This window comes from Elgaria multicarinata, chromosome 10 (genome assembly GCF_023053635.1).
Source record: "Elgaria multicarinata webbii isolate HBS135686 ecotype San Diego chromosome 10, rElgMul1.1.pri, whole genome shotgun sequence".
NCBI lineage: Eukaryota > Metazoa > Chordata > Lepidosauria > Squamata > Anguidae > Elgaria > Elgaria multicarinata.
In genome coordinates, this window is record NC_086180.1 from 25,562,164 (window position 1) to 25,585,502 (window position 23,339).

A 23,339-nucleotide genomic window follows, 5' to 3' on the forward strand; every position below is an offset into this window, starting at 1 on the left:
GGGAGATTTTCCCTGAGAGGGTGTTCTGTAATACAGATAGGCACTACTACAGAACAAGTGAGGTGACACCACATATCTAAAAGAGCCAGTGTGGTGGAATGAGAGCCAGTGTGGTGTAGTGGCTAAAGTGTTGGACTGGGAGTCAGAAGATCCAGGTTCTAGTCCACACTCAGCCATGGAAACCCACTGGGTGTCTTTGGGCCAGTCCCAGACTCTCAGCCCAATCTACCTCACAGGGTTGTTGTTGTGAGGATAAAATGGAGAAGAGGAGGAGGATTATGTATGCCACCTTGGGTTCCTTGGAGGAAAAATAAATGAAATAATAAATAAATGAATAAATAAATGAGCTCTTCCCTCTTATCAGTCTTCCTGATTATATCATATTTACTTTCTCATTGAGGATTTTCTGATGGGCAGGAAATTGCTTTTCTCCGCTTCCTGGTTTTCTTCCACAATAGGGACAAGTGGAATCACACAAGGAAGAAAGCAGTGACCACAGAAGTTTAGTGGGACAATGCCCTGTAGTGGGCGTTTTATAGCGCAACTTCTCCTGCACTTGTCAGGAAATAGCGACAAATGTCACTATAGCTCAGAAAAGTCAGGTTTTGGGGGTCTTATTTTGTGATGGAAAAAAGAGCAGAACTAGCAGGAGATGTGCAGGAGGATCACTGCGTCGTCAAAAAGACCCACGAACATCTGTGAGTGGCCAAGTCACAAACAGGCTATAAAACATTCATCTGAAGAAGTTCATTGGCTCCCACTGAGTTCCAAAGGAAAAATGAAATGGGCCGCACTAGGGCATGCGGGGAGATCAAGGGGTCTGTTTTTGCTTGATATACCAATTTATTAATTCAGGCTGAAACTGGAAGTTTTGTTCCATTTCTTGTCAGAATGCAGTCTGTTAGCAGTTTCTTGACCAGTTACAATGAACCCATAGAAATATGGACCAATGGAAAAAGATTTACCACCAGTTTGTTACACCTTTTTGCAGCTCTTTCAACAGTGGAATTCCATCCGAAAACAGCTGGAACCAGAAAACCTTTCGAAGGCCGATGCTGCGAAAGGATTTTTGTCCTTCATTCAGACTCTGAGGAAAGCTACAAAAGAAGAAATCCTTCAGATACTGAGAAGTGAAAGCAGTGTACAAGTTCTGTGAGTTGCTGGCAATCTATTTTGCAGTCTCTACCCTAACATATCCATATTAAGTTTGCATGTACACTGAAGAAGAATCACCGCATTATGCAGATCTGTACTGGCCTGCAATTACAGTGACCAATATTTTCTTCCCTTTGGTATGAACCAAAAAGATAGAAGCAATCTTCGGCCCTTTCTACACCTAAGGATTATCCCAGGCAAATGGAGTGATTGTCCCTGCCTGATCCAGGGATCCCCTGAGTGTTATTTGAATACACAGGGATGATCCCGGGGAAAAAAGGCAGGTGTAGAAAAGGGCTTTGAAAGAAGGGTAATGGTATGGGGACAGGGAAATGGCTGGCAGCTCTAGGGAATTTGTGTGCCATACAGAACCCTAAGTCAAGGTGTAATGTTTATTTTGTTGCTTTGCTACACTTCTATGGCTTCCTATTATGCTATGAAAACAGCTGAATGTAGACACTCCATTGTTTAACTTGGGACAATTTATTGTTACAATCTTTCTGGAAAATCCAAAGCAAAATTTAGACTGGTGCAATAAGAACAACAAACACTTACGTTCTCTTGCTTTCTGGACCTCTTCCTGTGTCCTTTTAGATTTGCCTTTCCCAATCTGGTGTGCTCCAGATGTGTTGGCCATGCTGGCTGGGAATTATGGGAATTGTAGTCCACCAGAGTCTTAGATCAGGGTGGCCAACTTGTAGCCTGCCAGGATGTTTTAGTTCCCACATCCCTCAGTATTGGCTAGGGTGGCTAGGGCTCTTGGGAGTTGTGTGCAAGCCCAAACATCTGGAGGTCCACAGGTTGCTCACCCCTGTTTTAGATGATGAAAGTGGCACATCCTGCTTCCTGAAAGAAGCATGTATGAGCTCCATCACACCAGCATTTTATCACACTCTCGTCATGCCTATGACATCGTGCCTGTCTTACAGTTACCACGCCTCTTCCTCTCCATTTTTCGTATTTTCCTAGAGTGGGGAAAGTCTGGTTTATTTCCTCCATGCGGGAGTAAAGCGCCCTTCTGCCCCGGTATTGCCGTCCTCGTGCTATGTCCTTTGTTGGAGGCAGGTGCTTCTCCTCCTCCAGCATGCTGTGGTGGTGGTGTCTGTTCTTTTTTTTAAAAAAGTTCTGCAATTGTGGTGGTTTGTAAAGACCCTGTTTCCTGGCTCATCTCGCTCAAGTGCAGCTGGTTGGTGCAGGGAGCTTGGCTTCCTCTTTCTCTCTCTCCAGAGGTCAAAATTGCAGGTGCATATAGGGGAAAAAAAGTAGGTTTGATGGAGCTCTATATTACTGAAACCAAAACTGTTGTAAAGCTGATCAAACTCAGCTAAGATGGCATGAAGCATTCAAGCATAAAGCACTGCCAAAAAACGCAATGAAACACATTACCCCAAAATGTATATTTTTTAATTTCCCTGCCTTATTCTATTGTACAGTCCCCAACTAGTTGATGCTGTAGCCTCTACACAGACTTCAGCCTCTCTGGATGCTATACTGGATTTTCTGGATTTCAAGAACAAGAGTGGATCTGTCCTTCAGGAGCGGTTCCTCTATGCCTGTGGGTTTGCTTCTCACCCCAATGAGTTACTACTCAGATCTTTAATTGTAAGTCACAAAGGAAACATTGGTTATTTGCAGTTCTAAGAGCAAGAATTATGCTCAGAAAAGACATTGCTCAACCTTTCAGAAGAATAGGAGATGAACTCATGAAAATAAGAGAGTTTTGAACCTAGCAGGGCTTACTTCTGAATGAGCTTTGGTCTGGGTTGCGGGGCTTTTGTGCTTCCTGTGTTTTTGGCACGATTATTATTGGCTACATTACATGGGAGGGGATGGGCAACAAGGGGTTTGAATTGAATACTTCCCTTCCATGGCAAAAGATCCTATTGTTTCTCGGCTATTACCACTTTAAAAGTGGTTCTTTTTACCCTGGAATTTCTGGAAGATTCCACGGGAGATGTCATGGTTGTTGATGACATCATGAAATTGACCCCAAAACTTCCATGAGTGGCTCATCACGAGCGTGCAATAAATCACTCATTTAGAGGGGCCCTATGTATGTATTATACTTTTAAACTGACCAATAACTCAGTTTGGGGGGGGGGGGCAGTGTTCTCTGCATTAGCAACATTCAAACAATAAAACAATGAATAAACACCATTGTACTAAGTGACATTGGTCTCATTTCTAGTGGAGTCAATACCAAAAGTTTGTACTTCTGAGTGAGCGACAAAGTACACTTCATACTAACAACATGATTTCGAGTCTCTTTGGCCATAGCTAGACCTAAGGTTTATCCCAGGATTGTCCTGGGGTCAAACCTGTTCATCTAAGTGCCACACGGCATCCAGTGCTCAGGCAGAGATGAACCCGGGATGATCCTGGGATAAACCTTCGGTCTAGCTACGGCCTAGGTGACACACAGGGGATCCAGTGCTCAGGCAGGGGCGAATCCTGGATGATCCCAGGATAAACCTTAGCTGTGGCCTTTGTCAGGCTTTTAAAAATAAAGTACCAGGTGTGTGTGTGTGTGTGTGTGTGTGTGTGTGTGTGTGTGTGTTTCTGGAGATTATGATTAGTACCACAGTGCATGGGGAAGGGAGGTTTAAGACTTAAATTTTAGGTCTTCCCTCCCAAAGAACAATCGCAGTAAAAATTCTGCCTCCCCACCCTATTCCCCTTGGCAATTAGCATTATGGCAAAACCTCCCATTAGTGCCAATGGGAGGTTTTCCCCTAATGTCAACTGACATATGGGAATGGGGAGGCAAGAGTTTTTCCAAATTGTGGCTGGAGAGGGAAGACGCAAAGTTTAAACCTTAAAACACCCTTCCCTACACACAGCTATGCTGATCATTTCCCCCTATCCTTAATTAAAAACACACACAACATGATTGCTTATCATGTTAACGTATTGTGTAATTAGTTGTGCAATTTTGTAATTAGTCAGCTCATTGATTGAAATTCGTCCATTCATAAAGCTCACCTTTGTAGCGAGGCTGGATCGATGTGTTACAAATTTACTAGTAAGTTCAGAATTGATTGCGAGCAGCAGGCGCAATAAAGTAGTACGCAGATTCCACCCCTGCTAAATTTAAAGTTGTCCTAACCATCTAGACCCTCCAAAAACGTACTTGAAGCACCTTACTTAACTGCTTCCCTCTTTGTCGTCGCTGCTGAGGGTCCACTTTCATACCAAATCAACAATGGCGAGTAAACATCACTTGACATCAACAGGCAGGTAGGCTGTGTGAAAACAACCAATCAGAAAGAGGCCACATAATGTGGTGACACATGACTTCATGTCACACTACATGATTCCAAATTACAGCTCCTAAAATGCACCTTGACAATGTGAATGCGCAAAACCTCATAAATATGGAACAGGATTTCATATTATAGAAGAACTCTTGTCCAAGCTCACATAGACGGATTTATTAGTTTCTGATTAAATAACGAACTCACTCGGAGCAAGTTTGCCCATTGCTAGTAGCTAGGCCAGGAGCATCACAATGAACCTGTCATATAAAGTGCTAATCCAAGCTGGTTATTTGTGGTGGAAAGGACTGCAGTCTGTCATATCTCTTCTTTTCTGGGTGATGTCCTGCACATCTCCATGGGGAGCAAATCCCTCCCCACAATATTTCTCATAATCTCTATTTGGTTATTTTACAGAACACTTGGCTATTGCATAGAACACTGCTAGGAGATGAGTTTGGCTTTTGCACAGAACACTGCTAGGAGATGAGTTTGGCTATTGCACAGAACACTGCTAGGAGATGAGTTTGGCTATTGCACAGAACACTGCTAGGAGATGAGTTTGGCTTTTGCACAGAACACTGCTAGGAGATGAGTTTGGCTATTGCACAGAACACTGCTAGGAGATGAGTTTGGCTATTATACAGAACACTGCTAGGAGATGAGTTTGGCTATTGGACAGAACACTGCTAGGAGATGAGTTTGGCTATTGCACAGAACACTGCTGGGAAATGAGTTCCTGTATAATAAGGAATTCACTTGTTCATAAGCAAACCTGGGAGTGGAGCACCACAGTGGTGACTTCACCTGTGATCTGGAACTGCACCAGCTTTTCTTGGGGCAAATCCCATGAAGGGGAAGAAAAGCTAGTGCAATCACATCCGATGGGTTCAGCTACTTTTCAGAGGCTTAAACAGCAGAGATTAACAATGGCCTTTTATTTCTTTATAACAGAATACATATAACAGCAAGATTGGCAACAGTGAAATCCGAGAAACGGTCGTTATCATTGCAGGAGCCCTTATCAGGAAGCTGTGCGACAGGGGAGGCTGCAAACTGCCTGTAAGTATTTTCTGTTCTCCTGTCATAGAGTCTTGGAGGCTGAAAATAAAAGAAGAGTCATGCAAATATGAACATCCATCAGACCTTTTATCATGTGTCCCCCTCCCTCTCTTCGTTCATGGAATTTTATGGGGGATTGAGACAATGTCATCTTCCACTTGTAACCCTCACTCCATCTTCCATCATTCTTCTTTCTGTAACACCTCCCCCCCCCCCCCCGCCATTAAATAGCAAAAGACAGAAGAGATGCATGATGAGTGCTTCTAAGTGGAGGGCTCCTGGTGCTATTAATTAGAAGACATTGTTTTTCTCTTGAATCCCAAAGTCTGGGGCCAGGTTCAAACTAGTAGCCCCGGAAGGTGCAGAAGCATGTGCCTCAAAGCATATGCTTAGCCCAGGAATTTGTTTTCAGTACTGAAGAGGGGGGGTGTACCGCCTCAGTCCTGAACCCTGAATCCGAATTGGGACCAGATTAGGCTGCCTCGGCTCAAAGCAGCTGAAGTGCTTTGGGTTGATTCAGCCTGAGCAAGCTGCCGCCCCCTGTCCGCCCTCCTATGGGACTTACCAGAACCCTCCACTTGCACTGTTAAACTGCCCGTCCTCCAGGAGAGCTTCCATCGTTAAGGAAGATGGTGGCCCTGGCCTGCCATAGATCTACTCGTGCAAACTATGGCGCCTGGAACAGCAGACCCGCTTCGGATTCAAAACCAAATCTGAAGTGGCCAGGATGGTTCTGAGATGCCCCAAATCAAATCAGCCACTGAGGTGAATCGGTGGGGTGGGTGGGTGGGGGCTAGCGCACAGCCCTAGTACTGAATCACACACATACATGCTTTCATCACTAATCTACTTCTATTTACCCCCAAGTCTCTATGATCTCAGCAGCCTAATTTAGGAATTAAAGGTCCTTTTTGTTGTCACTATTGTTAAACGATGGGAAGTTGGAAACACTTGCTAATCTACTGCAAACTGCACGGAGATCTACCAGTAGATCCTAGCCTGCTCTACAGGGCATGATTAATTCCAAGTGGTGTGGATTGTTTTTTCACTGCCACAATGTCTTAGAAAGTGGTAACATTTGTTTTCCAGGCTGTTGCGGAAGCCAAGAAACTGATATTTGGGGGCTTGAAGAGGGCAGAGAAGGCTGATGACGTGAAGGTCTACCTTCTGGCACTGAAGAATGCCCTTTTGCCTGAAGCTATTCCAGAGCTTCTGAAATATGCTGAGTCTGGAGAAGGACCGATCAGCAATATTGCTGCAACTGCTCTGCAGAGATATGACCACTCTTTCATCACTAGTGAGGTAGGGGGAAAAAACACAAGGAGAAGAAAGTGCAAGAAGATCTTTCAAATATTAAGTTCAGCTCACTGTCTTCTGCCCCCTTTTTATCATTATAATCCGTTTTATCACTTTATTTCTTTCTGTGCACTTTTCTACATGAGGCATTTATTGTGCCATACTCACAGTGGTTTACAGGTTCTTTAGACAATGTTGTGACCCTTCAGTTTCACTTCTGTGTCTAACCAGCATTTTCAGTGAAGTTTTTAGAGGAAGGTAAATGCAGCATTTGATTGCGAAAATGAAAAACATGTGATTTTCTCTTGTGTATTTGTGCTATTCCACTATATCACACTGCCACCTAGAGGTTGTGTAGTGGAAAAGCAAGAAAGGTCTGCAACAAAATTGATAGCTGAGGCAGCAAATTAAAAACCAATTAACACCCTCATGTAGAAAAGCTCTGTATCCAGAAGATTCTTACATAAGCAACATAAGTAAAACCTCAGCTTTTTTGAATCCCTGACAAGATAACACTAGCATAGTCTTCACCAACTTGGTTTTCTCCACGTTTTCAACTCCAACTCCCAGCTTTCCTGACCATTGGATATGCTTGCTGTGGCTGATGGGCATTGAAGTCCAACATATCCCTAGGGACCAGGGTTTGAGAAAACTGCACTAGGGCCTCACGTATTGACCTGGACAGGTGCTGCCCCAATCTCTTCTCAGTCATCCCAGAGTGCAAGACACGGAGTAATGGCTCAAGTTACAGGAAGCCAGATTCCGGCTGGACGTCAGGAAAAACTTCCTGACTGTTAGAGCAGTACGACAGTGGAACCAATTACCTAGAGAGGTCGTGGGTTCTCCCACACTAGAGGCATTCAAGAGGCAGCTGGACAACCATCTGTCAGGTATGCTTTAAGGTAGATTCCTGCATTGAGCAGGGGGTTGGACTCGATGGCCTTATAAGCCCCTTCCAACTCTAGTATTCTATGATTTTTGTGTCTCTGCTTATCAGAAGAACGTGGATACGGTGCTCCCTAACTTGGGCTTATAACCCTAGATAGCATAAAGTCCTTTCTGGAGGGGATGGAAGGAAGAATCGGGTGGTGGAGGAACAAATAGTGCCTCCTCTCAAATCAGGGTGCGTAAGGCTCCCGAATGTGCATGGAATGGGCTTTTAAAGGAACGTTTTATTTCACATCAGTAGATGGAGCAAACATAACATGCACTGCTACGTCACCTGTCTGCTTGAAGGCATGCATCCCCCAAACCCAAAGAACTGAGATAGGGCCAGAGATAAATATAAGGTGTAGTATCCTATGCATGCTTCCCCCCGCCCCCCATCCCTTTTGGTGCATTTATCCATGAGGAATTGCTGGGTTGGGGGCACTGCTGCTGCTACTCCCTCATCCCCAGCTTCTGCCACCTGAGGTTGCTGCATCACTTTGCCTAACGGTAGGGCCGGTTCTGCATGTGGATTGTTTGTCTAACCATTACGCTACAGCTTCTAGGCTAGACACCTGATTTGCCATCAATTGTTCTACACAGAACAAGCTGCATGTCAGTCAGAGGCTACTCCTGATTAATCCTTCTCCTTCAGTTTGAGCTAGTGACTGATCTTGAAACAACATTTGTGAAGTTCAGTCCATACTGCCTGAATACGAGAGGCAGCTTGAGAAGCCAGCCACCTATCCCGTTCTGATTGGTTGGTGATGGTCCATCTTCCTCTGCTCCCCTTCTGCTATCAACTGTGTATATGCAGCTAACCAGGCTATATTTCAATTAGGTGAAGAAAGCAATGAACAGGATTTATCACCAGAATCGTAAAGTTCACGAGAAGACTGTGCGCACCACAGCAGCTGCTGTCATCTTCAGCAACAATCCTTCCTTCATGGAAGTAAAAAACCTCCTGCTTTCCATTGGAGAGCTGCCACTGGAAATGAATAAGTACATGCTCTCACTAATCCAGGACATTCTCCATTTCAAAATGCCTGCCAGGTATCTCAGGTTTCATTTGTTCTTTATGTATCTATGCAAGCCTATCTGTAGGGTTGTACAAAAGTAACATTTGTGAAGCAGTGGGGCTGATTTGGAAGTGCTCTCACTATGTTCGGCATAAATTTACTTTTTCAGAGAGTTCCCCCAGTCTATTATGAGTCTAATTTTTGCAGCAAAACCTGTGTGTGATCAGCACTGCTTGGCTAGCAGTTGTAATGTCACCTTCACCCCCCACCCATCCTTGGAGCAGTTTTGCAATTGGGTGGTGTTTTTTTTTTGTAATGTTTCCTTAAAAAACAAAACAAAGGATGAACAATGAAGAAACGAATGTACATGTAACAGTTTGAACGTATCTTTTAAAGACAAGGAGCCCATATTAAGCATGGTGAGTGGGAATAAATGCTGACCCTTCTTTTATTTCATAGAATGTATGTCTGCCATGTGAAAGTGTGAAACCAGGAAGAAACCAGGCTTACACAGCAGATGAACAATTCATTGCATAATTCAAAGTGCTCAGAATGCACTTCAGGACAAATCATTCTATTTTAATTATAGCTGCTTAAACATATCTATCTGGTCACTTAGTTTTAACAAAGAGTTGTATGCTCAAGAGCGTTGTGTTCCCCCCCTCCCCCCCAAAAAAGAATCAGAAAATACCAGTTTCACCTGATTTAAGATTTCACTGTTTATGAACAGCCCAAGCCTACGGTACACATGTTTAATTGAAAGCAAGTTCCACTGTGTTCAACGGGGCATACTCCTGAATAAATGGCTTATTTCACCAATTAATGGTTAATACATTTTTGAAGGAACAAATGCATAAGTTTACAGGATCCCTCAAACAGTTTCAACTTCACTGATCATTATGCAGTGATCAGAGCTGCACTGAAAATCCATGAATTTCAGCATCTCTAGTGTAGGGGAATTTTTAAAATCTGTAGGCCAATGTAACATTGACACTTCTAAACTTATGGGCTGCATTTGGACAGCACAACAGTCAATGGTGGGTTAATTGTCAACTCCACGGTTGATTATCAAGGGGCAACTCCTCACTTGACATGATTATAAACAACCGTGGTGTGGATTAAGGCCTGTGTCGAATTGACTGTTAGTCAACTATGTGTTTGGTTGACACATTCCCCACCCTCTCCCCCTCCCTCAATCCTCCCGCCGGTATCCCATCAGCCATTGTGAGTTCTGCCAGCTGGACTAGAGTGGCAGCTGCTGCTTTGGTCGCTTTTGCCACGGGACTCTGTAGTCACCGAAAATAATCAGCTGTGTGTGCCAAAATAGTCATCGGTGCCTGACAAACTACACGATAACCAACAGTTGTTCAAACAATCAAATCTGCTCAGTGTTGGTTATTTCTGTTAGTTATTTTGGCCAAATAACCAACCGTGGTGTGAAAAAGCCCCAGCAGATGACACAACCATTGACTATTTAACCCACTGTTGGTTATCGTGCCATACAAACCCAGTCATGGTTTCAGCTATTGAGGCAACACAAACCCTCCTTTCGCCAACATATACAAGATGAAATGCCTCTTGGTTAAAGACATGTTTTTTGTGTTGCAGCAAAACGATCCGCAAAGCTCTGAAGGACATATTCATTCATAACTATGACCGATTCTCAAAGATGGGTTCTTCCTCGGCCTTCTCTGGGTACCTAACACGTATGTAACTAACAAACCAGATAGTCAGTTTCATTGATATTTCTTGATGCTCAGTTGTGCCAAAAGAATCATTGCAAGATGTACCTCTGTTTAATCAAGGTGGCCCTGATCTGTCATCCACATATAGCCTTGACATCCTCTACTCTGGTTCTGGCATCCTAAGAAGAAGTAACATGAATGTGTTTCTTTTCAATCAATACACTCAGCTTCATGCCATCCAGGTAAGTCCCATGAACTGCGGGAATAATAACTCAGCAACAAGAGCCTAATTCTGCCCCTTTGACCAAAGACAGTTTGGTTGGACCACTATACTATATTGAAAGCCAGTGTGGTATAGTAACTAGTAGGATCAAGATCCTCAAGCGGGAGTGTAGGAAAAGCTGCCTTATACCTGGCCAGACTATGGCTTTACACATAATGCTAAGCCATTGTTTATATTAACCATGAATTGTAGTTTTAACTATCAGTTGTCTTGCAGAGCAGCAAACAAACCATGGCTTGTTTTCCCTATTTCTGGTTTGTTTCTCTCCTGCTCATTTTGCCAGCCTTCAGAGCGATTTTACTTTTCATGCCACTCTTGCTGAGCTGCTGTGTTTCAGAGTAGACAGCATTGCAAATAGGCAGGGATAATCCACAGTTCTAGGTTCAGACGTCATGAAAACCCATGGCGTAAATAAGCCAGATTTCATAAGCCAATGACAAACCATGGGTTCTCTTTGTGTCTTGCAGCTGGTTAACGCACTATGGTTTGTTTGTGGGGATGGGTTCAGACATCACAAGAAGCCAGTTTTAAACAAACCACATTATAGCTTAGCTTTATTTTGTGTGAATCAGGGCTATTTGTTCATTTCGCTCACTACTGTCTGTTGTGACTGACAGAGGCTCTCCAGAGTCTTAGGCAGAGATCTTTCCCATCACCTGAACTTTTTGAATAGAGGTGTCAGTGATCGAACCTGAGACCCTCTGCACAAAAAGGATGTGCCCTATCATGGAGTTTTGGCCCCTCCTGTAAGGAGGGGCCTTGAGCTAAGGTTTGTTGCAGCTGTAGCATCACCACCATTTCTTTCCTTTTTTTAAGTTTTTTTAAAACCCTGGGGAAGACCAAGGGGCTGTCTATACGCACTGAATGCCCTGAGATGGCTGTGCGGTGGCACTGTGTCAATTATACAATGCACCAGCCATCTCACAGCCATTGCAGGGCTTTCCCACGAAGCTGAGAAGCAAAAAAGTCAGGGACTAACGCCAACTTTTTTCTCCAGTGCCAGGTGACTATGGTGCATCTGCTATCTATCCTCGCTCCGGAGTCACACTGGAGATGTGGCTGGGCACATGGTGACCCCTAATTGGTCACCGTCCACCCGGGCAGAGGACAAGGGGTGGGCCTGGCCACCAGAAACCCTGCACTTTTGCTGCTGCATTGGGATTAGCTGCTGCCACCCTGCAGCAGCAAAAGTGCTGGCTTTTGCTTATGGTGGTGGCAAACTGCTGCTGTATAGGCAGCCCCCAAGAGAGGGCAGACTGATGCAAAAGAGAGTAGGCTTCCTGTATCCTTAATATTTGGGCAGAAGAGGGAATTTCAGCAGTGGCAGCTTTTTCGCCCTGATGCATCAAGTTGTACCTATCATACTTTGATAGAATCACAGAATTCAAAGGGACCATGGGGGTCATGTAGTCTAATTCTCCCCGAACCTCAATACAGGATCTGCAGTACAGGATGCAATTTCATTATCCCTGACAGATGGCCATCCATACTCTGCTTAATTCCTTCCTTCCAAGGAAAACCTACCACCTCCCGAGGTAATCTGTCCACCGTTGAGCAACTCTTACCATCAGGAAGTTTCTCCTAATGTTTAGCCAAAACCGGCTTCAATTCCCACCCCTTGGTCCTAGTCCTGCCCTCTGGAGCAACAGAGAACAAATCTGCCCCATCTTCTTCCTGACAGCCTTTCAGATATTTGAATAGGGATGATGGAGAAATCCGCAATGGAATCAAATGAGTTTGGTTTTCTACAAATCTGACCTGTGGATTCCGTACCCGACTGCGGACTTGCGGACCTGTTTTTTTTAACTTACCAGAATTTTACGCGAATTTAGTCATACAAGAATACATAAAATGAAACAGTGGCTAAAACTGTGCATTTCCCCCATAAGCTAAAGCATGAAACCGCACATGGGGGTTTGCGCATTTTCACAAGTGTGATTTTGGGCAAATCAAGAAATTAGGGGGGGGGGATCGAAATCCATCATTGAGTGGATGATGGAATGAAAGGCACCTGAAAATGCATGAAATCCAGATGGAACAAAGTTTACAAAATTGTACATCCCCATATTTAATCACCAATATTGTGCCTCCTTTCCTCTTCTATGTGACTGTGACCTAGAGGAGCCTGCCCTGTCCCTCTTTTGGTCACCCTCGAGACAAAAATAATGCAGATAATGCAGCAATCTTGCTGAAGTTAAGCGGGTCTAGGTTGGATCTGTGCCTGGATGGGAGGTGCTTCCATGCTGTCATCATTCAAGCTGCCACTGTCTCCTTGTAGGTGGTGATTGAAGCTCAGGGCCTGGAATCCATTATAGCTGCTTCTGCAGATGAAGGTGAAGAAAATCTGGAATCTTTCGCTGGCATGTCAGCAATCCTGTTTGATGTTCAGCTTAGGCCGGTTACCTTTTTCCAAGGGTATGGCGATTTAATGTCTAAAATGTTCTCAGCCACGGGAGACCCCATCAATGTGGTGAAAGGCCTCATCCTTCTGGCAGATTACTTGCAGGTAAGCACTGTAAACTGGACACTTAAGTTTCTTCCGTGTGTGTATTTAACATTTGCTACTTCCTGTTTAAGATCTTCTGCTGTGGTACATGTTGAAAGGTATTTGCTCATGATGATCAGAGCTGGGTCAATACATTATGCTTCCTGAGGCATTATGGAAGATGTTGTCCTTTCACCCATCAAAGTCGAGCTGCATGGTACCCAAAGCCAGATAAGTCATTTTGGCACATGAGTCAGAAACCCCTACATGCACCTCTCCCCCTCCCTGGCAGTAAAGATGCAATAACAAATTAAACAACTAACCATTTGCTGCGCTTTCATGACACTCGAAATCCTCTGGCTGAGGTGGCCGCTTCATTCTGCCTAATGGTAGGGCCAGCTCTCATCATGACAGCCACCATGGCCACACTCTCAAGGAGGATTCAGAAATGCAGGATTCACCACCCCACTGACATCGAAGCCACTAGCGTGTGCTAGCATCCACCATGTCTTTCTCCCCATGGAGTGACCCAAACTCCCCTGGCCTTTGACAGGCATATTGGTATACCTGAACAGAAGGCTGAATGATTTGTCCGTCTTGCTTCAGGTGGGCTGCCCATCATTAAAAATAAATGCATTAAGTGCTGCTTTCAAGTTTACCCCCCACCCCCTCTTTAAGCTCCATATGTAAAGAATTGAAAAATTGCTGTTGGGGAAGTGGGACGATGCTATCACAAGCAGTGCATAGGTGGCTTCTTCCTCACACATGCAGAACTGGTCTCTTCAATTCCACAAGCTCTCAGTTTTCGGAGAACTTTGGGGCAGTTTGCTGAGCATTGACCCCTAAGGAAAGCATAGGGGGTTCTACTTTCTTTTGAATGAACCTATTGAGGAAGAGGTTTCAATGTAGACCTAAAGAAAACAAAGAGACGGAGTGGAGAGATAAACTCATGATTAAAGTGTGGCCACCATAATATAGTATGCTTGCCTTTGCTAAAATGTATCATTTACAACAACAACAAACAACAACATAAGGAAAAAAGATACTTTTAAAAGTAAAACTAGAGTTTCAGTTCTGTTCCCTTTAGGCAGGGTAAGACCTCATTGAAGACAGTATAAATAAAGTCCTAATAAATATACATAGGGTTGCATTGTTAGGCTGCAACTGAATGTGGAGTTACTAGGGAGTAAGTCCCATTAAACTCAGTAAGTATACATCGGTTCGAGCTGCTTCACACCTTGTTTTATGCTACATGGGGTGGCTATATATAAAGTTAATCTGATTTGCAAGCTGTGTGAACTTTAAAATCTTGGCCGTCCATCAGTATTGAAATGGAATGACTTGCTCTGACCCTGAGCTATTATCACTTCCAAAATTGACTCTGTGCAGTGGAGTTCCAGGGCAGCCCAGCTGTAAAAGATTCTAAGAGTTGTGAGCTGCAGTCACGGCAGAAAGCTTGGCAAACGCAACGCTCTCTCCTGCCTGCCCACAAAGTTATGTCTCTTGTCGAATTATGCAGAACAACGACCTGGCACTTCCAGCAGCAATTTTCTGCTGTTATTGCTGTCCATGGGCTAGGATGGGCAAGGAGTGGCAGAGGCACTATGGAGACAAGAGAGCCTTGTGATTAGTGATGGTGGGGTGAGGTGCATTTTCTGGACCCGAAAATGGACAAATAACAGTCCCAAGCAGTGGAGGCAGGTGGTTCTGATGTCAGTGGGGCTTCGGGTTACAGTCAGTCAGAACCAGTTAGCAGCACCTTGGATAACTCCTTTAGAGTTCTGACGGAAGCTCAGAGTGAATTTACTGCCCCACTGACATCAGAGCCACCAGCCTCCCCTGGTCCCAAGCAGTGCATTCCAGACTAAAAGATGTTTTTAAGGACATTCTCAGTGTGATTAAGACATCCCCCTCCCTGCACACACAGAAGCTTGCTTTGACTGGTAACAGGACAGCTTCATTCCCTGTACCTGAGAGCAGCCGGCTAATTTATGGGGCACACACAGCTCTGCCCTGCTAGACCTTGCCACTTCTCTATGCCACCCCAGCATCTGCCACCTGAAGTGGATGCCTCACATTGCTTAGTGGTAGGGCCGGCCTGAGGTGTGATGATTTGACACTATAAGCCTTGTGTAGGGGGACTTTTGCATTTAGCTGGTGGTGCAGAACTGTGACATCTAAATGAGGAGAAGTTGTGAAAGGAAGTTGCTTTTAGGAGAACTTGTGAAAGGAAGTTGCATCTTGGTGTTCTTGCAGAGTGTAAGGGAAGGGGGAAGGGAGAGCTTAGCCAATCAGAGAAACCTAGCCAATCAGGGAATCACTCAAACAATCATGTTTTTTCCGTGACATCCCCAAAACCTGCTGAAATGGGCAGGGGGATTGACACTGATTATGATTTTTTTCAAAATGGGTTCCCATTTCAGTTCAGCTCTAACATTTTATGAGTATTATACTTCTTTAACAATCACATTTTTCCTGAAGGAATCTTGGGAACTGTAGTTTGATTCAGGATACTGAAAAATTCTCTTTTAAATTCTCTAGCCCCATTCACAAAACTTCAGTTCCCACAGTTCTTTGAGGAAAGCAATTTACTATAAAATGCATTTAATTCTGTTGTTTAAATGGGCAGTACTGTTGTTAGAACTCCTGTACATGTATGTTTATACAGTGATATGTTTCCTGCCTTCACTTCACTGCTTCCAAAAGAGAAGAATAAGCAGGACATGGTGACTCTCCCAGTGACCACTCATGGCATCAGCAGAATTGTTTCCTGTTTGCAAAGACGGAACCACAGTGGGAATATCATGCATTTAATATAACAAAGAATCTTGGCTTTCTGTGCTTTTAGGACATCCAGCTACAATCTGGGCTGACTTGCAGTACTGAATTCCAGGGCGGCATGGCCATCGATGTTTCAGGAGGAATGGAATTCAGCCTTTGGTACAGAGAATCCAAAACCAATGTTAAAAATCGGTGAGTTATCTAACTTGGGGCATTGTTAAGGGAATGCACCAAATGTCATTATCAATGACCAAATGTCATTATGCACCAAATGTCATTATCAACATCGGGATTTGAAACCGAGTTAAAGCATGGAAATCTTAAACAATGGCATGTTCTGGACAGAAATAGTCATGTGGGAACATGTTGGAAATAGGGAACATGTCATATTTCTTTGGGGGATTGTTTTTGCCTGTTTGATCTTGAAAATGGTGCAAGTGCGAATTCAGTTGAGGCATTAAGCTGTAGTCTTCTATGCACTTACCTGGAAGTAAGCACTTGCTTCTGAGTAGCCATGCATAGGATTGCACTGCAAATAGATGAAAGCTAATACTCATTAAACCATGCTGCCCCAAAGCTCTTGCGCTGGCTCTGAAAGGTGCTCTAGGTCAGTCTTTGGTGCAGTTGGCAGAGGAAAAAGAGATTTGGGGCAGCTATTAAGAACCGCTATTTCTATAACATTTGATGCCGTTATTTGGCATTCAGGTGATACTGGCAAGAGGAGTCACTCAGTTCGCTTGTGAGAGTAGACATGGTCTTATCAAATTGAGATTTATAGAGGAATTGGATGTGACACTTGAATTGGAAATGTAGCCCCATGTTGAGTTCTTCCCCTGCACTCTCTGGACACACTTACCTGTATTGCGATGTTGGCTGTTTTCCTTCCAGCAGTACAAGAAGTAAAATGGGTTTAAGAAGAGAGTTTATAGATAATGCAAATAATCCCAGATGTGTTTCATCATTGGGATTTTTTTTTTATCATAACTATAGCCCCAGAAAACATTTCTTTTTTTAGGTTAGTTATCAAAATAGGACCTGCAAGATAAAAAGAAAGGCTAGAGATTACAGACACCCAAACCATAACCTCTTTGGTCCGTAACCTCTCATGGTTGAAACACATCTGGGACAGGTTTACATGTATTAGTATACCCTATTATATTATTGTTAGAAACCAGCAATGTCACCATATTTACAGACTGTTACCTTTTTGTTTTAGTATAATTTCTTATATTTTAATATATAATTAAATATTTTTATAATTACCTTTTATACTCAGTAGTATGAATTAGTGGTTTATTAAATTTCATTCGAATTTATTTTCTGGTGGCTCCATCCTTGTTTTTCATTATCTATAAGCTCTCTTAAACCCATTTTGCTTCTTGCGTTGAGTTTGGTTTATGATAAGACCTTTATAAATGATTGTTCCCACCAGCAATAGCCAATGATGTGGAGAGAGAGGCATGGGAGTGATGTCATGATGTGATGACATCACGATGACACAGCAAAGCTTGTCTAAACGTTGGTGGTGGGAAGGAAGGACTGTTCAGTTCTTACAGGGCCATTCAGTATTTGACATTCCGCTTGTTTCTCAATCTCTTCTTCCAGGGGAGCCTTGGCAATAGTTGGCAACATTGTTGTCGATGCCTCCTTTGTGAAGGCTGGCATGGAAACTATTTCTGAAATCGAAGCGAGCCTGGACTTTATCTCCACCGTGCAGTTTTCACAGTATCCATTTTTAGTGTGCATGCAGATGGAAAGAACCGAAAGCCCTTTCAGGTAGGAAATAGAGGGAGCTGTTTATTGACACTGTAATTTATTGACACTGTAGTTCAAAAAACAACAAAAGTAAACTCTACACAAGTTTAGTTAAACTACATACTGGTAAACAAAGGGCTAGTCATGTCCTATTTTCCTTCATTTATTTAAAATATTTCTGTACTGAGATTATCAAAATTGACTCCAGGGTGTTTTACAATGGCAGTTCCAGCCATTGTATGACACTGGAGTGAGAGGGTGTTTGTGTCCTTTTAGCTCTGTCCAAAATTTCAGCCTGTTTTTTTAAAACCATTAAGGACCCCATCAAGGACCCTTAGATCTGCAAAGTCCCTTCTCTTTCACCTGCATATCTCCTTCCTGTGGTCTGTTTCTTTGTGTGATGTGAGGACATTTAAAAAGAGCCCTGCTGAACCAGCCCAAAGGTCCATCATGGCCCCTAGCCTGTTTCTCAGAGTGGCCCACCAGGGCTAGATCTAGCATGTCATCACACGAGCATTTTATCACACGCTCATTACTGGGCACTCACGGTTTTTGCTGGTCCTTTTGATGACGACGTCTGCCTCCTGCACCTCTCCCACCCTTTCTGCCCGTTTTCAGCTGTAGCGAAATGTCCTGCCATTTCCTGCTGTGCACAGGAGAAGCAGCGGGATAAAAACGCCCACTGAATGGGCCACATGGTCATTGTTTACTTCCTCTTTCTTCCCCATGTAAAGAAAGAGGAAGTACTTTGGGACATAAGCAGAGGGAAAGCAATGGTAAGAAATGCTCCCATCCCCGGTCTGATGACTCTCCTACACTAATTGCTTTATAGCAGTATTGAAGTGCTCTGATAACTGTTGAGGCACAATCCACATTCCATATACTGATTTCATACTGTTATTTCCTGCTTTTTATTCCACATTCGTAATGATTTGACACAATCATTGTGGAAGCCCACAAAGTGAACATGAGGGCAATAAAAGGGGATTGCTTTTTCCAAATGTGGCTGTACCAAGACTTACATAAGGTGCATGACAAGAAGATGTATATTGCAAGGACCCTCGGAGGGTACACTGAACTAGGAGCGAATGCCAGCCTTTTACTCGTAAGAGAAAGTAAAAGGGGACTAAACCTGCTGTCTGCCTCTTATGAACTGAATTTGAGTACTGGAAACAATCCTAGCTGCATCGGTTTTTGATAATTCATCCTGGGTTTTGATTTGTGGTCTCACTGGAGTGTGAGGAAATTGTGAAAATTCACTTCTATACATCTATGGAACAGGAGTGGAGAACTCTTTTACAGTCAAGGACTGCATTCCTTCAGGGGTATGCCACCAGGGTTGCATGCCAGCAGTGTGTGGGCAGGGCCAGAGCCACAAGTGGGCAGGACACCCCTTTTAATCTCTTTCTTTCTGCCACCCCATTTTCTCTCTCCCCCTTTCTTCCACCCCTTTCACCTCTCTCTTTCTGCCACCTTTTTATCTCATTCTGCCACCCCTTTTCTTTCTCTTTCTGCCACCCCTTTTCTTTCTCTTTCTGCCACCCCTTTTCTTTCTCTTTCTGCCACCCCTTTTCTTTCTCTTTCTGCCACCCCTTTTCTCTCTGTTTCTGCCACCCCTTTCTTTCTCTTTCTGCCACCCCTTTTCTTTCTCTTTCTGCCACCCCTTTTCTTTCTCTTTCTGCCACCCCCTTTCTTTCTCTTTCTGCCACCCTTTTCTTTCTCTCTTTCTGCCACCCTTTTCTCTCTCTTTCTGCCACCCCTTTCTTTCTCTTTCTGCCACCCCTTTTCTCTCTCTCTTTCTGCCACCCTTCCCCCCCCCTCCCACTTTCTGTCTCCCTCTTCCTTCCTGCCCAGTGGGCTGTCTGGAGAGGGACAAATTTCTCTTGCCAAAGATCTGAACCAGCAGGACTTTTGAAATCAGTCCTGGATAAAGTGCTGGATGGGCAGGGATTGGAACATAAATCATATCTGGGTGCATCATTAAGAAGAATTGCTCAAGTTACGCTATTTAATAATGTCATTGGTTTTGTTCTGCAGGCAGTACATAAATAAATACGAAAGCCTACCATCTGGGAAATCTTACATCTCTCGGAAAGGAAAAGTGAGGCTGCTGGCGGGTTCTGAATACCCCCTTCACCAAGAGAACTCCCACATGTGCAGGAAAGTTTTCAGCGATCAGTCTGAGTCCTCAGAAAGTTGGTTTTGAAATAGGCATCTGATCATTCATGTGATTGCACTGTGGCTGATGTCACCTTTGCATTCTGATGTGGTAGCTTAGGGCCTGAAACTACGACGTTCAAGTGACAAGTCTATGAGAACTTTGCTATCAACTTCAAGAGGCCCAGAAACTTGTCTCAAGTGTGTGTGCTCTGTGTTTACATTTTTACATATATTTAAGAGAAATGATTTTTTGTAACAAGCTAATGAAAGAATACAAGTTGATACAATTCCGGGCACTCACTGATGGCCAAATTGGATGTGATGTGGCACATCCATGCTTGGAATTCCCAAAGCTTTTTTCTTTGTTTTTTTAAAAAATAGCTGGGGGAGGTGGACACACTTTGAATTGGTGCCTCAATGCTGGCAGGGGCAGGTGTGGTTTTTTTAACTCATTCTCTCTCCCACCCCAGTAGTTTCTGCAACTGAAAATTACTCCACTTGAGTTCAAAGCTGCTATTAGCCTCAGAGAGGGGAACTGTACTGTAACCGTTCTTTTCTTCCTCTGCACCTAGTAGCAATTTTAGTGATTTAATAGCAGCAATTTAAGACAGGGAAGTGGCACAGAGGTAAAGGAGTAACCCCCCCTTCCTCAATGTCACAACACCATTCTAAATGCCTCCCCTTCCTCAACTCCATTGGTGCTTTTCAACAACGAAAAATACTGTAGATGATCTGATTATGAATCACTGGCTCAGTTCACACAACACTTTTCTCTACTCAGTGGGAAAACTCCACTCAATGGTGAAGTTTGTAGGAGGTACTCACCACACAACATGTTCCAACTCCCCTGTTGTGTGGGTGTGGCCTCCTGTGGAGTGGAGTAAAAGTCAACACAGCATTTGATTGACAGTTCCTCTGCCCTCTCTCCTCCCTCAGATCTCCCAATGGTATCCCATCAGTCATTGCTGCAAAAAAGCACAATCCCAGTGGCTCTCCAAGACTGGCACTCCCTCCTTTTGCCGTTCTTGCCAGGGAACTCTATGGCCACTGGGAAACTCCACTCCACTCCACAGGGAACTCCACGGTACCCTCCAGACAACATGGAACACAATGGTTGTACAGGAACTCTCCTCTGCACAACATGACGATTGTGGAGTGTTTTTTTTTTTTAAAAAACCCCAACCCTCTCAATGGTAGTGTAACAACTCCACAACTCACATTGAGAAAAGTGCTGAATGAACTGAACCACTATCCAGTTTGGCTCCGAGGATCAGCATCGCTTAGGTGTTAAAAAAAAGAAGACAGAAAACCTATACATTGTTTCTTAACCAGGAAATATGAATGTCCATGGTTCTGATAGGCATTTTCCAAAATTACAACATGAAATAAGGTATTTATAGATATTCTTAGGCTGCAGTCATCAGTCATCTTACTCCAAAGCAGACCATGTTGAGAGATCCTGATTTTACTGGTACCCCTATTTTTAAGTGGATGCTGATAAAAACATAAGTATTCCGTGCTAAGGTGGCTCAAAGAATCTTTAGTGGAACCCAAGTGGGGCTATCTTTTGTGCAAACCCTGTTGACTGGAAGAATCATGCCAGTGTTCAACTATGTTCGCATTATATGTGTTCATAAATACATTTTCCATGTATTATCCTTGCTCTGGGCCTTTTCCCAGATACAGTTTGTGAGTTATACAGAGCGATCCTCTGCATAATTATTCAGAAGTAAGATGTGTTGTGTTCAATCCATTTAAGATTGCAGTCTTGGGCTAGTACTCCTTTTGGGATTCCCCCCTCCCCTGCCCTGGGCTGTTTATTCAGATGTCTGTTTTGAAAGACTAAAATGAACAACCCGTGTACCCATAAATTATAACTTATCTTTGTTTTAAAATGTGTGTGCAAATGTTAGATATATTTGATGAGAAAATGGGAGAGGGTAAGAATCAAAACATGAATTTTGCTTCCTTGAAAACCAACATGATAGACATAGTCTGTACCTTTTAAAGTCCTTATCCTTTTAAAAGACCTTATCCTGAAATATGGTGAAAGTTGAGATGTGTTCACATGTCACAAAACTGGGCCAGGAGAAGATCTGAAAACATCAGGACCAAAAATATCCATTCCCCTCCAACTTTTGTATTGCCTTACAAATCTGTCCCCTCATGACATTGCAAAATACTAGGGCAGTCATGGGCCCCATTTATACTAGATTCCTTTTGCTACTTTATTGGGTAATCCCCCCGCTACACACACAGAGCTTAGACTCTAGGTAATGGGAAATATGAAATGTGAATAGATTCAAATGAATTAATAGATGCAGTTGAGAAACTGTCAAGGTCTCGCTCTGTGTGTGTGTCCCCCACCCAAAGTACAGGCAGCTACTCTGAATGGAATCATTCACAAAGCTGCCATCTTGGGTCAGTATGGAGTTGATTTTTGTAACAGGTAGAAGTAAAGGATCTATGAATCAGGGAGCCCATGGGCTTACAAGGAGCATATTCAGAAGGTTGGCTTAAATTGACTAGACTCCACTGACAAATCCAGTTCTCTCTAATCCTGGATCATACACACAACGTTAGTGCAGATTTCCTGCTGGGATCTTGGCGTCTTCTATAACAAAACTGGGTTCCAGGTTGGAGATCAATGATTGTTATTATGGTTGGACCTAAATAGTTTTCAACCAGATCAGTTACTTAAGGTTGACTGTCGCCCACTAACTATAAGCTATCCCTTATAATACCATTCTGATGAGTAATGGTATGGGCACTGCTTAAGCACTTCCATTCCACCATTCCAATTTTGTATACTGGTTGTCCACTAAATTCTCCTTGCAATTGCAAACCTACTAAGGTAGTGGCCCAGTTTTTCCCACTGGAGTTATTCCACTTTAGCCTTCAAGGCCACTTGAACATTGCCATAATTATCCGAAAATTTTAAGTTTCTAGAAAAGCATCCTTAAATATGCCACATAGTTTCTTCTGTGCAGGTATGATGCTACCAGACAGCCTCATCTTTCCTTGTAAATAAGTAAACATTATTCAAGTAACAGCAGCAAATCTACGCCCTGTTGTTTATGCATGCATCAGCTGGATTTACTCATATTAGTAAGGTTCCAGCCCTTATTATTATATGAGCTAAACAACTTTCTCATGTGAAGGCTTTGCAGGATCATAACCTAAACACTAGCAAAAACGAAGATAATTTGTTCCCATCTAATTCCTCAAACACTCCACTGGCCAAATCCCTTAGAAGTGACTAGAGTCATCCTAAAAAAAAATTCATTCTTATACTGTGTAATAAGTAACAAATATATGCTCCAAACAAAACAAAACACTGAATCCTGTATTTGGTATTTCTGAGGTGACCTACCTTGTATTTTTCTGAGAGATAGCACGTATGATGGTCACAAGACATAGGGACAAATGAAAAGAACTGACTTTGACCAGGGAGACGTGGGTTCATCACCATGGAGC

General features: G+C 43.4%; 1 protein-coding gene across 1 annotated transcript in view; it reads left to right on the top strand.

Annotated features, from left to right (window-relative positions):
• The window catches only part of MTTP (microsomal triglyceride transfer protein), a 51,464-nt gene extending 28,542 nt beyond the window's left edge, over positions 1-22,922 (top strand). Inside the window, exons 8-18 of the mRNA XM_063135923.1 lie at positions 992-1,152; positions 2,589-2,757; positions 5,364-5,471; positions 6,561-6,773; positions 8,536-8,747; positions 10,322-10,419; positions 10,519-10,640; positions 12,960-13,187; positions 16,015-16,139; positions 17,553-17,723; positions 19,740-22,922. Coding sequence (XP_062991993.1) covers positions 992-1,152; positions 2,589-2,757; positions 5,364-5,471; positions 6,561-6,773; positions 8,536-8,747; positions 10,322-10,419; positions 10,519-10,640; positions 12,960-13,187; positions 16,015-16,139; positions 17,553-17,723; positions 19,740-19,908 — 1,776 coding nt within the window. The 3' untranslated portion in view covers positions 19,909-22,922. The remainder of the gene's footprint in view (positions 1-991; positions 1,153-2,588; positions 2,758-5,363; positions 5,472-6,560; positions 6,774-8,535; positions 8,748-10,321; positions 10,420-10,518; positions 10,641-12,959; positions 13,188-16,014; positions 16,140-17,552; positions 17,724-19,739) is intronic.
• The last annotated feature ends 417 nt before the right edge of the window (positions 22,923-23,339 follow it).